The sequence below is a fragment of the Monodelphis domestica genome, chromosome 7 (assembly GCF_027887165.1).
Source record: "Monodelphis domestica isolate mMonDom1 chromosome 7, mMonDom1.pri, whole genome shotgun sequence".
NCBI classification, from domain to species: Eukaryota; Metazoa; Chordata; class Mammalia; order Didelphimorphia; family Didelphidae; genus Monodelphis; species Monodelphis domestica.
The window spans coordinates 262,075,680-262,089,743 of record NC_077233.1 but is presented as its reverse complement, the minus strand read 5'-3'; the positions used below and the strand labels follow the sequence as shown (position 1 = coordinate 262,089,743).

At 35.7% G+C, this 14,064-nt stretch overlaps 2 protein-coding genes across 3 annotated transcripts in view; one reads left to right on the top strand and one right to left on the bottom strand.

Annotated features, from left to right (window-relative positions):
• Positions 1 to 709: 709 nt before the first annotated feature.
• On the bottom strand, positions 710 to 4,749 carry TOMM5 (translocase of outer mitochondrial membrane 5). Its single transcript, XM_016423819.2, has 2 exons — positions 4,500 to 4,749; positions 710 to 1,247 (listed from the first exon to the last, which is right to left on the bottom strand). Exons 1-2 carry the CDS (start codon positions 4,618 to 4,620, stop codon positions 1,213 to 1,215), a joined length of 156 nt encoding a protein of 51 aa, XP_016279305.1. The 5' UTR covers positions 4,621 to 4,749; the 3' UTR covers positions 710 to 1,212.
• Positions 4,750 to 4,789: 40 nt separating this feature from the next.
• FRMPD1 (FERM and PDZ domain containing 1) overlaps positions 4,790 to 14,064 on the top strand; it is a 282,219-nt gene continuing 272,944 nt past the window's right edge. For both annotated transcript variants that reach the window (XM_007498009.2, XM_056806700.1), the window contains exon 1: positions 4,790 to 4,867. The gene's annotated coding sequence lies outside the window, so the exon portion shown is untranslated. The remainder of the gene's footprint in view (positions 4,868 to 14,064) is intronic.

Genomic DNA, 14,064 nt, shown 5'->3' with positions numbered 1-14,064 from the left:
GCTCCCCTAGGTCTCTTCTGCTTTTATTTAATTGGAGGTAGGAAGCTTCGAAGCACCAAGCTGAGGAGCAGGAGCACAAAGGGGAAGAGGACAGACAGTGTGTATAGGGTTAGCAGGTAGTTTCAGCCATTCATGGTAGACTTTAAAATGTTATCTGCAAACCCTATTGTATTTCTATGGCATTTCCTGTATTATCACTCTTTAATAAGCCCCTGCTGTGTTCAAACTTTGCAGCCCATACCAGGATCATTAGAATGTCCTTAGAATGACATACGTTCAATTCTGATGTTCTTTGGAGCTTAGAGCTGAAACCAGGTAGAGGAAAAGCCACAGAAATTGGGAAGCCCCTGAGATTCAACCTGATTTGTTTTAGTTTAGAGCTGAGATAAACCACTTTTAAGTTAATAGTAAGAATGGCAATAACTCTGAATTGCCAACGTCCAACATGAAAGCTAGTAATGATTATATCTAACTCCCTGTTTCAGGATGGGTTAGTTTTTCTCCTTTGTTAGATATTAGCTGCTGCTTTTAATCAGTGAGATTATCTTACCTATTGGTTGTTCAGAAGTTAAAATAATGATGCAAATTGAAGTTATTTTTTCAGGAATGGCAAATAAACTGGCCAGGCTGGGGAGGAAATCAATTCTGGCATAATCTATAATAATCACAACACAGCTTTGCAAAAGGCAGGGGGGAGCATCAAACCTAATACTTTTTAAAAATGGCACATTTATTAAAAATAAAGACTCAGAGTACTGTGCTAATTATAATGGTATCAATTTCAACAAAAGTAATCACAAGAAAATCTTTCACAATGCACATTCCTCACAGAGGCATGAGGTTGAACAGAAGAATTTCAGAGGTAGCTCCCTTACATGGTGTACTCACTACAAAATGTAGTTTGATAAAACTATTTACAACTGAACCAAAATTTATGACGGTTGTATGACACTGATGTAGCAGTACAAGGCCAAAGACTGCTTACATTTCGTAAATTGTGTCAAAGAGAAAAAAACTTCATGCTTTCAGGTTGTTTGCATTTTCAACAAAGTCAAACTCATTCTTAGTTAAGTGGAGATTTCATATCTATTCAGTACCAGAAGTCTCTAATGCCTTTTTGTGCCTGTTCATTAGCAAATGGGAAGAGAAAATGTAACCATATTCTGAAGTTCATGCTCTCACATGCCAATGTCTCTCCTTCTACTGTGATCTTCATATGCTGTCCAACTTCTTTAAAATATAGGGTGCTATGGAGATGGGGAAGAAACAAAAAATTAGATTTTAAGAGAATAAATTCCTTCATCTGATTAACTTATTTACTCTAAAGTGCTCTATGAACAAAATATATCTTTGCAGACAGGTTCATACATAGTGACATTTTTTAAGCCTTCAAAACTGCATTTAAAAGTCAATAAATCTTTGTTTGAAATAGCACTCTGACCAAAAAAGGTAGCAGAATCATTTTTCCTATCAACAAGTTACTGTGTTGATTAAAAATCCAACCATGCTAAATGTCATGTGCTCATAAGAAACACTTTTCAATATATTAAATATAAGATTAAGAATGATACCTATTAACTAAAATTGGAAAGACAGAGGAAAACATCATTCTCATTCTATACACTTTCCATGTCCCTCAGGAGAATTAATAATAAAGCAGCTGGGAGGGCTAGGTGGCACAGTGGATGGAGTGCTGGGCCTAAAGTCAGTTAGACCAGAGTTAAAATCTGATCTCAGACATTTTCTAACCATGGGATCCTAAGCAGATCACTTAACCTGTTTGCCTCAATTTCCTCATCTATAAAATGGAGATAACAACACCACCAGGCTTCTAGGGTAGTTGTGAGGAACAAATGATAATAACTGCTTGGCAAATAGTAAGCACTATGTAAATGTTAGTTATTATCACCAGGAAGCACTTATTAAGTGAAAATACGAAATAAACTATATGCTAGAAATATTGCTGGAAATACAGACAATACGGTCCCTGACCTTGAGGCACTTAAGATTCTACCAGGGGAAGTAGCAAATGGAAATGAGGGGGAAGAGGATCTACCTGTAAAGTAAGAGATCAGAAAGATTTTATGTAGAAAGTGGGGCTTCAATGGTCTTTTTTTTTTTTTAACCTTACTTCAGTCTTGGAATCACTACTATATATTGGTTCCAAGGCAGAAGAGTGGTATGGGTTAGGCAATGGGGGATAAGTGACTTGCCCAGGGTCACACAACTGGGAAGTGTCTGAGGTCACATTTGAACCTAGGACCTCCCATATCTAGGCCTGGCAATCAATACATTGAGCTACCCAGCTGCCACCTTCTGTGGTGAGTCTTAAAGGAAACTAGGAATTCTAGGAATTCCAGCACAAAGGTAAAGAAATAGGAAGTAGAGTGTCCAGTGGAAGGAACAGAAAGACTAGGTTGGCTGGATTGTAGGGAAGAAAAGTTATCTATCATATGCCAGTTTTTCAGGGTTATTCATGCCAATCAGAGGAGTTTAGAGAGTAACAAAAAGCCACTAGTTTACTTAGTAGAAAAGTTATCTGATTATTAAAATCACTTTGGCAGCTCTACAAAGAGAAATTCAAGGTAGAAGACTAATTAAGAGCCTACTACAATAATCCAAGCAAAAGACAAAGAGGGCCTGAACTAAAGTGGAAGCTGTGTGAGTGGAGGGAAGAGGAAAAATAGGCGGGATGTTATTAAGGTCAAAATGACAAGACTTGGCAACTGAAAAGATATTTGAAGTGATACACAGTTAAGAGCCAAGAATGTAAATCTAGATTATACTGGAAAGGTGGAGGGGGGCCGGGGGAGGGAGAGGTACCTCTAAACAGAAATAGGTAGGTTTGAAAGGTGTGGGTTTAGAGACAATGAGTCCTGTTTCAGACATGTTGAATTTGAAATAGCCATTCAGCTTGAAATATCTAATTAGCAGTGGAGATGAGCTTACATACTAGTATCATTTATAAAAATCAGCTATTTGAAGAGGTGATAATTAAATCAATGGAAATTGATAAACTTACTTGTAGGAGAGTTTATAAAGAGGAAAGAGTCTTAGGGTAGACTCACTGGAGCATGAAATGAGACCATGAAAAACACCAGACCGGTTGAAGAAGAAACAAGAGATTTGGGTCATGAAAACCGATAGTGGAAAGAGTATCCAAGAAGAGAGTGGTGAGGCACAGAGATCAAGAAAAATGACAGAGAAAAGATTTAGAGAACAGTAACTTAGGAAAGGGCAGTTTTAATTGTATCTACAAATCAAAAGCCAGACAACAAAGGGGCTCAATGTGGATTAGGGCAAGCAAATCACTTTACTCTTAAGTGTTCTATGGAATTCTTATCTTTTTTTTTTTACCCACACCTTCTTAGAATCAATATGATTGCATTGATTGCAAGGCAGAAGGGTGTGGTAAGGGCTAACTACAATTAAGTGCCTTGCCCAGGGTCACAAAGCTACGAAGTCTGGGGCCAAACTTGAACACAAATCCTCCGGGCTCCAAGCCCAGTTCTCAATCCATGGAGCCACCTAGCTGCCTCCTATTTATAATCTTTAGAGAGCAAAGAAAGTACCAGACTCCCTCACCAATGCATTTCATATATCAGAGAAACCCACAAGTCCGGTTCCCCTCCCAATCCTATATACTACTGATATACACATAGTCTGCTGAAGCCTAAAAACCTCAGAATAACTTTAAATTTACAAAACAAAATATATAAGATTATAAAGGAAACTATATTGAAATAATGAGCACTTATACACACATATGCATACACACATATAAATATAAACATGTAATTTTATCTTAACACCAACCCCGGGGGTGCTAATATTAATTACTTTCATTTTAGATATGTGAAGAAAACTCGGGCTGAGGTTAAGTCAATTACCACTATTATTGCCTCCATTTGGAAACTATTTTGCCTCCATGTGGAATCTAACAGATTAAATGACTTACCCAGGGTCACAAAAGTCAAAAAAGTGACTAAGGCAGGTTTTAAATTCAGATCTTTCTGTCTGCCCCCAAATAAAACAAAACAAGTTCACGAACCCCACCCAGAAATAGAAGGATTTGAAATGGATTGGTTTAAACTGTGGTGTGGAGAGAACCCTGGATTTGGAACCAGACCTGTTTGCCCTTGAGAAAGGCAAAGTTCTCAGGGCCTTGGTTTTCTCGCTAGTAAAAAGGGAGGCGGGGAGAGGTTGGCAGTTCACAAATGGGGTGGCAAAGACTGTAACAAATCGCGCAGCATAACCCCCATCCGCTGCGAGGGGTGTGGGGGAGCATTCAGCGCTCTTCTCTAACAGAGGTTCCCAAGACTCCCGCCACGCGCCTCTCCGTTCTGTCTCTACATTTGGATCAAGACCACTTCCCAAACCCCAGCTGCTTTTCCCACTTGCCCCACCTCCCCTGCTCCCTTCTCCCGGAGTTGCTCTCCCTTCCCATGCCGCTCCCCAAACGCCCGCCAGGCTCCGCGCAAAAGGAAGAGGTCACTCACTAACGCGCAGCAAAGCCACGTAGAGGAGAAAGTTGCGGACTGAGGAGACCACGTCCTCACGCATCTTCCGCCTTAGTTCCTCCGGGTCTAGCTTCGGTCCCAAGCCCTCAATCCGGAACATGTTGAGTTCGGTTTGTGGATTACGGGCCGCGTCTCCCCGTCCTCCAGGAGAGCGCACGCAGGTTGCCGGTTCTCCGGAAATCGCGCTTAACCCTCTTCCGGGCTCCTTGACCACGCGCTGTGCTACGGGGCGGCAGCGGGAACAATACACCTTGGGGCGTTTCGTAATGATGTCATCCATGGAGTCGTAGGGAGGGTGGGATGTGTTCACAAAGGTGACGGGAAGTACGAGTGGAAAGTGCTTGGAGGTAGGAGCTCAAGATATGAATACTGTCATAGGGTCTTTTTGATGTCGAGCTGGAAGAGATTCGGCCCAACTTTGTCATTTTATTGTTTTAAAATTTCATTTATTTTTATATGAATCCCAATAAATTACAAACAAAATGGGCATTTCCATATACATAGTCGAGCAGAAAAAAAAAAGAATCGTAAACGGAACCATTGATCTCTTTTATGTACACCCCATTTTTCTTTAAAATAGTCAACAAAGTATATAGTTATAAACAATATAATAGTATATTTAATCTGTAGTTTTCAAAACTGTTCAGTATGTCTCATTCTGATTCTATTCATTAAAAAAAAAAAGTTGGCACCTTCCTTCCACTCTCCTCTCTCCCTCTCTTTTCTTTACTTCCTTCCTTCTTTTATGCTTTCAGTCCTCACTTTCTCTTTTCCCCCTTCCCCCCTTTCTACCTCTCCCCCCCAGGGGGGGGTGGAAAGACCCTTTTAACAACTGTGCATAGTCGAGCAAAACATTCCCACATTAGCCTTCTCTGAAAAAATATATTTTATTCTATATCTTGAGTCCATCATTTGTCTGTCAAGAGGTGCATCTCTCCCATTTTGGAGGGAAAGAAATTGGAAGCCTATAAAAGGAAAATGCCTTGAACAACTTCATAGATTTATAGGTAGCAGAGCTTGGGTTCAAATTTGTATCCTTTCATCCAAATAAGTTTTTTTCTACTACATCTATGCTAAATAATATTCACTAAGATTTATATGCAATATTAGAGTTTATAAATGTTTTTCAAAACTGTACAATAAATTAGGACCCCCCCCCCCATTTAAATAATTTGTGATTTCATCTGGGTTGACCAAACAGGTTTCTGCAGCATTTTATTTTCCTTAAATAGTCTAGTGGTTATCCATTCCTGTACATTGAAAATGACCTCTTCTACTATGTCAGTCACAGAAGTTCCACTGGGTTACCTCATGAAAACTAACAAAAGATTATCCCTGGTCCTTTTTTCAGAGATTTTTTAAAATTACTTACTCCACTGGAACTTTCTCTTGAAGTAACAAAGACATCAGGATGTTGGGGATAGATTTCTTTTAATTTGGGAAAGAAATCATACTAGCATTCAATCAGTCAACAAGTATTTATGGAATGCTGACCAGACACTATGCTAGGTCACAAATTATTTTCAGATTTGAGGGGGAATGCTTGTCCCTTTGAGTTGCAAGTCCCAGGAAGCCAGTCAGTTCTCAGACCTCTATTATTCTTTACTGACTCTAATTTTTAAGCATATTTTTTGGCTTAAATTTTAGCTTAAAAAAAAAAAAAGCTTGTTTCATCCAGTTTGGAAGTAAAAAAGAAAAGAAAAGAAAAGCCTCTGTAACAAATATACATAGGCAAACAAATAAATACATTGGCTATGACTGAAAATGTGTCTTGTTCTATATATGGAGAACATCACATCTCTGCTAACAGGTGAAGGGCATGCTTTATTCAAGGTCCTCTAGAGCCATAGTTTGATTGATTAAATTGTTTCATTGATTTTAATGATTAATTTGTTTAAATCTTTAAAGTTGGTAGGTTTTTTTTTTAACAATTTAGTTTTACAATGTAATATTACATAAATAATACTGGTTCTTCATTTTGCATCAATTCTTTCAATTTCCCTAAAACTATCCTACATAATTTTAAAAAATTAAATTGTTTTTATTTTGAACTTAAAACATCAAATGAAATTAACACTTCCATATGCAAAGCAGAACAGAAAAAGAATATTGCACATACATCTGAGTTTGTACCACATACAGCTTGCTTTTCTCTCCACCTACATATTCAGTATATTTTAAAAAATATTTTAAAGCTATCCTGCTTTGTATATTTCCTACAAACTTATGTTCTCTTCTACATTTAAAAAAATGTTCCAATGACTTTTTTTTCTTATTGTTTAGATAGTTCTCTTGGTTCTACCCACTTCACTTTGCATAAGTTTATAAAAAATGTTTTAAGTTTCTCTGAAAGTTTTTGTCATTCCATTATATTCATAAACTGAATTGCTGACCCATTCCCCAGCTGATAAGCACCCGCTTTAGTTTTGTGACAGTTAAAAGAGTGGTTTTCATAAACCGTGATTGCGAAAATATGGTTTCAAGACAGTGTCTTGCGTTAAATCAAAAATAAAGTGGTCGCCATGGGAAAAATTCCCAAATATGAAATACCCAAGTCAGCTGGGTTTTATGGAGATTTTAATTAATACAAATTAAGGAATTAATGAAAGGGAGAGAAACAGAGTAAGAGGAAATAGTAGGAAAAAGTCTAGGCCAGCCTAGGCTTTAAGCCTTAAGAGAGACCAGTCAGTCTTTAATCACTCACCACAAGATCCTTCCAAGCAAAACTCTAGTGTTCAGAGAAACCCTCCAGTTTAGCTCAGGAAGCTCCACCTCAGCTTCCAAGGCTGCATTTTTCTTCAGAGGTCCTTCTAGCCTCCTTTTAAAGAGAATTTTCTCCTATGTCACCTCCCCTAAGTTTTCACATCTACCAATCACAGTAGACGTTTTCACAGGAGTGACCATGCTTAATTCACACCTTCTTTATTTCTCAACTTCTCTGGGTAGACTAAAACTTTACACTTCTTTTGTTAAGCTTGTCCCTTGCAAGTTTGCAAGTTGCCTGATCTTTTAGTGATTAATTTGACCTTTTATAGGTACTTAGCACCTTTTTGTATTAGATCTAAAAATAGACTTAGCTTAAGGGCTTTTGCCTCACCATAAGTATGAGTTAAGTACTTTCATTGTTCAGTAAGGAGTTTACAACTTTATCTTCCCCTAAAGTATGCTTAAGTATGGGTGGAGTAGAGTTCTCACAATCATGATCAAGTACCTTCACTGTTTAAAATGGGGAATGGTCTTAACCAAATGTTCTAAGGTAGAGTCTGAGAATTTTTAACATTCACAAGTCTGAGAAATTTTAAGATTCAGTTTCCAGGTTTTTGCTACAACAAATATAGCTGCTATAAATATTTTTGTTATATATAAAGCCTTTTCCTTTTTATTTGATGAATTATGACTCTTGTTATTATTAGTTTCGATTACCATTATATCTTGGATATCAGACCTTTATTGGAGACCTTTATTAGGGTGGGGGAGGGTTCTTCAGTTTATTATTTCCTTTCTAATTCTTACTTTATTGATTTTTTTTATGCAAAACCTTTTTAACTTTAATTGAGATTGTCTATTTCATCACTTGTGATCCTTTCTGCTATTTGTTTTGCAACAAATTCTCCTATCTATAGTTATGAAAGGCAACTACTTCCTTGATCCTCCAGTTTATCTAATGGGACCTTTTATATTTAGGTCATATATCCATTTGGAACTTATTATGGTATAGTATGTGTGATATCTAGCTAATAAACAACTTAAATTAAATTAGTTAAACTAATTTCTGCCAGATTGCTTTTTAGTTTCCCTAGCAATTTTTGTTGAACAGAGTCCTTATAGTAGTTGGAGTCATTGGATTATACTATTTTATTCAGTTGCTTCTGGACTTTGTATACCTTGTCACTTTCACTGACCAACTTTTCTATTTTTTAAAATAGTACTAGCAATTTTGATAATTGCTGCTTTGTAGTATAGTTTGAGATTTGGTGCACCCAGGCTCCCTCCTTTTCCACTTTTTTTTTCATTATTTCTCTTGAGATTTTCAACTTTTTCATTCTGCAGATAAATTATTTTTTTTCTAGCTCTATAAAGAAATTGTGGCAGTTTGATCATAGTACTAATTTTAATGTGGGACTGACTCTGAAAATTGGCCTAGGTAATATTGTCAGTTTTATTATATTGATAAGTTTCAACCATGAGAAGTTATATCTCATGAATTTTGGTTTATTTTTATTTCTATAAAGTGTTTTGTAGTCATCTTTGTACATATAATTTCTGTATGTGCATGCATGCATATGTGTGTGTGTATAAATCTTGGCATGTGGATTCCAAGATATATCACACATTCTGCAATTATTTTTAAAGGAATTTGTTTTCTTCTTTTTTTTCATCGAGCTTTGTTAGTAATAAAAAGGAAGATGAATGATTTTTGTGTATTTTATGTTCTGTTATTTTGCTGGTTTTTACTTGTTTTGATTAATTTTTTATTTGAATCTTTAGGATTCTGTAATCAAATTTTCTTATCACCTATAGAAAGCAATAATTCTGCTTCCTTTTTGCCTAAGCTTCCTCTCTTCATTTCATTTTCATGTCTTATTGCTATAGCAATCATATCTAGAACTATATAAAATAATATATACAGCTAAATCAAATAATAATGAAGGCAGTGGACATCCTTGATTTATCCCTGATCTTATTGGAAAGCCTTCGAATATTTCTCCACTACAGATAATGTTTGAGCTTGGTTTAATATAGGAACCATTCATCATATTAAAGAATGATGCACCAACTCCAGTGCTTTAAAATATTTTTAGCGTGAAGAAGCATTGTATTTTATATTTAAGAACTTTATGCATCATATATAATCACATAATTTTTATTTTTTATGAGTATGTTATATTGTGTTATAGTTTTCTTAATATTAAATCAAGCTTGCATTTCTGTTATAAATCTAACCTGGTCATAGTTTTTAATATGTTGTTATGGCTTCTTTACTATTTTGTTCAATACATTTTATGTTAGCATTACTTAAAGATTTTGGTTTATAATTTTATTTCTTTGCTATAAAGATCATATATATTTCATGGAAGAAATTTGATAAGATAGTTTTCTTTTTGATTTCTCTAATTAATTTAAATAAGTTTGTAATTAACTGTTTTTTAAATGTTTAATAAAATTCACTTATAAATCCATTTGGTCTTGAAGTTTTGTTTTTTATTTTTCCTTTGTGACTTATTTTGTCACTTGTTTAACTTCTTTGAGATCTTTATTTCTTGTCCTATTAACTTAACTGAGTATTTTATTTTTTAAAAAATATTCATCTGTTTTACGTAAGTTTTTTTTTTTGCCATATAATTGGATTAATAATTAGGAAAAAGTAGTTTCAAATACTTAAATAGTATGATATTTGATTTGTATGTATATAAAATATTGATATTATTTCAGTATATATATGGTGACTTTAAAATAATATAGTTTCCTTGCTTATCTTTTTTAACCATCTCTATTTTTATTGTTGCCTTATTTGAGATTTCCTAAAGCATACTAAATTCTTCTCTGGCCTCTTATTTTCACTCTGTGTCAATCCTTATGCTTCATGTTTGTTTCTCATTAAAATCTGTCGCTGAGATCTACTCTCTTATACATTTGCTACCGTTTTTTATTTTATTGTACATTCATCCCAATCAGATTTACTGTTTTTAATTGTACATTTTCTTCCATTATTTTCCCCTTATGCTTTGCTACTTTTCCCCTTCTTCCTCTGTAAAGAAGTATAATACTTATTGTGAAAATGGGTGGGATTGAAGAACAGGGGATATGGAAAGTTTTGTAGCAGAGAATGGAGGAGTTGAAGGGAAGTAAAAGGAGAGAGATGCCCCTTGCCGAGAGGCTATTTTGAAAAATGGGATTCCTGAGAAATGGGCCACTTATGATAGCCTGAGGAGGTTGTCTTCTCTATAGATTGATGTTGTAGAAACCCCAGAGCAGATAAGCATGGACCCTCCTAAAGGACAAGCTTCCCCCCAGACCAAGGTTGCCCAGCAGGGGTCCGATAAGGACCCTTTATAGTTGAATGGTTGTCCTGAGGTTCAGCTCCCTCTATGTCCCCTGGAATGTTAGTCCTCTTATCTGACTGTGATATTCAAATAAAGATAAATTTTAATAACAAGTTTGGATTGGGGAGGTATCAGGGAAGAGGGATTTCCTTAAATGAAGTTTGAGACTTTCTCAGCTTTTGAGCTGAGGCCAGGCCTCACAGGCTGGTGGAGGGTTTCTGTTATTCCTGTCTATGTTAATCTGTGCTAGTTTTCTTAGAAGAAAGAAATGGACAAAAAAGAATATGATTAACTATAATGTAGTGAGAGCAATATCTTAACCCCCTACTCTTATGCAAGTTAGCCTAGTTTTTCTTTAAGAAAAAAATTGAAATAATCTTTGAGACAATTAGCTCAGCAGACCAAATTTCTTGCTGGGTTTTGGTAAAAATAATATATTTTTTTCCAAGGTTCACTGTTGACATCCTTTCCTGTTTACTGGAATACAAAATGAGAAGCTTCAGCCTATTTCTGATATTTTGTTGACCAACATGGATAATTTAGCAGGGAACTTTCCACAGCTGAATCAACTCACAGTGTGTTCAGTACATTGTTGAATATCCTTCTCCTGCAATGGCTGAGAAAAAATTCCTTTTTCTAATTGCTGAGTGACATACAAATGTCTTGTTTCAATTAAGAATTGAATAATGTAATATATGCAAAGTACTTTGCAAAACTTAAAAGCATTATATAAATGCTAGCAATTATTATTATTATTTCTTCCCAAAATCCAACCTAAAGTACCAGAGAACTGGAGTGAAGCAGGACTTGTTACTCATTTATAATTGAAGTCTTTTTCTTCTGCTTTTCCCCTCCTTTCATCACCAAATTTAAGACTTTAATCTCTGCTTCTTAGATTTTCTTTCCCTTTTTTTTATGATCTAGATGAATTTTGTTTTGCTTATGATCATTTTTTCTCAACTCTTTTAAACTTCTTTTGACTCCATTTGTTTTATTTTTATATAAATTTATTTTTAAAAAATTACATAAATATAAAATACATATAAAATGTATGTTAACATATTAAACAGCAGCATAGTCTTGTATGATCTGACTATGGGACCAAGCAAGGTACTTTCTTTGTGGTTGCTTGTAGAATTTTTTCTTTGATTTAGAGGCTCTGACTTTTGGTTATGCCATTTCTAATTTTCAGTTTGGATTTTTTTTCCAGGTGATTGGTGGTTTTTTTTTTTTAATGTATACTTTACCCTTTCATTCTAATGGAGCTAGGCAGTTTTATTTCATGTAAAATAGTTATCACAGACTTGGTCTCCTGCTGTCTGTGTGAAATTGGAATGAAATGAGACATTACAATCCAGCTAATAGCTATTTGCAGGGGGAGGATGTTCAGAGCATGGAAAAGGTTTTAATCTAGGATAAAGCACTGATTAAGCACAGCTTCATATCTTTTTCATTCAGCTCATTTATGTCTGTTTTATACATAGTTGACTAAGAAGGAAGCTAGGCACTAATTGCTTTACAAATATTATCTCATTAGATCCTTATAACAACCTTAGGAGATAGATCCTATTATTATCCCCATTTTGCAGTTGAGGCAACTGAAGTAGTGACTTTCCTCATGTCAAATCCTAATAGGATTTGAATTTGAATCTTCTTGACCTGAAGCCTGCTACTTTATCTACTGTGCCACGAAATTGCCTTTTAATTATACCAGTGGTTCAAGCCAGTTAACATTCAAAGACTTTTTAAAAGAAAATTTGTAGAAGTATAGAATATTGATCTCATCCCATAAAGTATTCAGGTTTTTTTTTTTTTTTGGTTAGGCCATGGTTTTCAAGGGAGTCTGATGATTCTTTAAAATACATCTTCTTGCCTAGTTTTCCAAATCAGTAGTTTTGAAAATAGTAGGTGACATCTTATAAGTAAATATCTTTTACATGTGTCAACATAGAATCTAAAAACCCCAAACTTGTGGCCTAATGGGATCTGGTGAACCCCAGGTTTCAGGACTACCTTGTAGGTTGGAGACCCCAAAGTTTGTTCTTGTTCCCAGTTCCTGTGGGAATCCACCCTGAAGGGAATCCCAGGCTAGCAGTTTCAGACAGAGGGGTGAACCCTAAAGTGAATGACAATCCTAGTTGAGTGGGTCTAAGCATATGCTAAGGACCCTCTTTGTTTTAGGTAGTCTCCTCTATTGTATCAGAGATCCTTTCCCTAAGAAGACCCACTGGTGGGCAGGGGCCACCCATTTACTATTCCTGGTAAGTAGCCCTTTCTCTTACACCCTAGCCTCTAGCTATGATTCCTTTCCCAAGCTTGATTGTGTCCTGTCTGGGTAGTTTGAACACGCCCATTTTCTTTGTAGTTATTGTGATGTGAATCATCTTTCCCTGCCCCTGAATTTCCTCCAAATGGTATATAAGTTCCCAAAATTCTTTTGTTCTTTGGAATTGTCCAATCTAGCCTGGTTGGCTTTCCCAGATGTCAGTGGCCAGAGTGGCCAGAGTTCAATCCTTAAACTCTGTACAGTCTTGTGGTGAGCAGCTCTGTGTTGAGGCCAACTATTGCATTGAATCCCTTTCCCTTTATTAAAGAGTGATTTTTGACTATTCTGTATTTTTACGGGTCAACACATCTTTTAACATTGTTCTGCTGTTTCTTGTTGTTGCATGGAATTATTGAATTTTGACCATTCTATTTTTCAGAACATCTCTTACTTGGGTAAACTCTTCATTTTTTACTTTAAAAATTCTAATTTACTTTTAAATTTCTGGCTTCATTTCTTTTAGCCACTCTTGTGGTCCTTATGACTAAACCATTTCTTTTCTTTAAGGCTTTGCTTGTCTTTGTTTGGGAAATACTTTCTTCTTCTTACCCCTTGGGCTTTTCTTAATGCATAGCATTTCTTCATTGTTTTCAGAATTTTTGTTTGTTTACTCATTCTTCTAGTCCTAGTTCTTAATTTGTGATTTTGTGCCTAGAGCTAGGTTCCATACATTCTAATGTCTTGTGATGGTCCACTTTGAGTCCCGGACCTTGTCCCTTCTCTTTCTTCTTTTTCTTTGAGAAAATTAAATTGATTCTGGGTATTTTTTTTTTTACTTGATCCTATTTTTAATTGATTGATTTGGCTCCGTTACTACCTAAGTCTTGTTCTTTGTCTCTGAATTTAGTTCAGAAATTCAGCTGGTCTGTAATGGGTTAAATTTAGAAATCCATGTCTCTTGCTCTTCACTATTCTATTCATACCTCAAGGATATGTGTTCTCCTTGAGGGATGCAAATGGATATGGGGATTCTATATAGAGTATAGTATCTGTACATGACCAGGGTATCTTTCAAGTATGTCTGGGCTGCTATCTCTTACCTTGCAGTTGGACCCAAACAATGAACATTTCTTAGTCACAGGAGGGAAGGAGGTAGTTCTTGCTAGCTCTTCATTTCCAATTTCCAACCAATCATATTGGCCCCTATGCCTCAGCTCTGTAAATAATCATATTG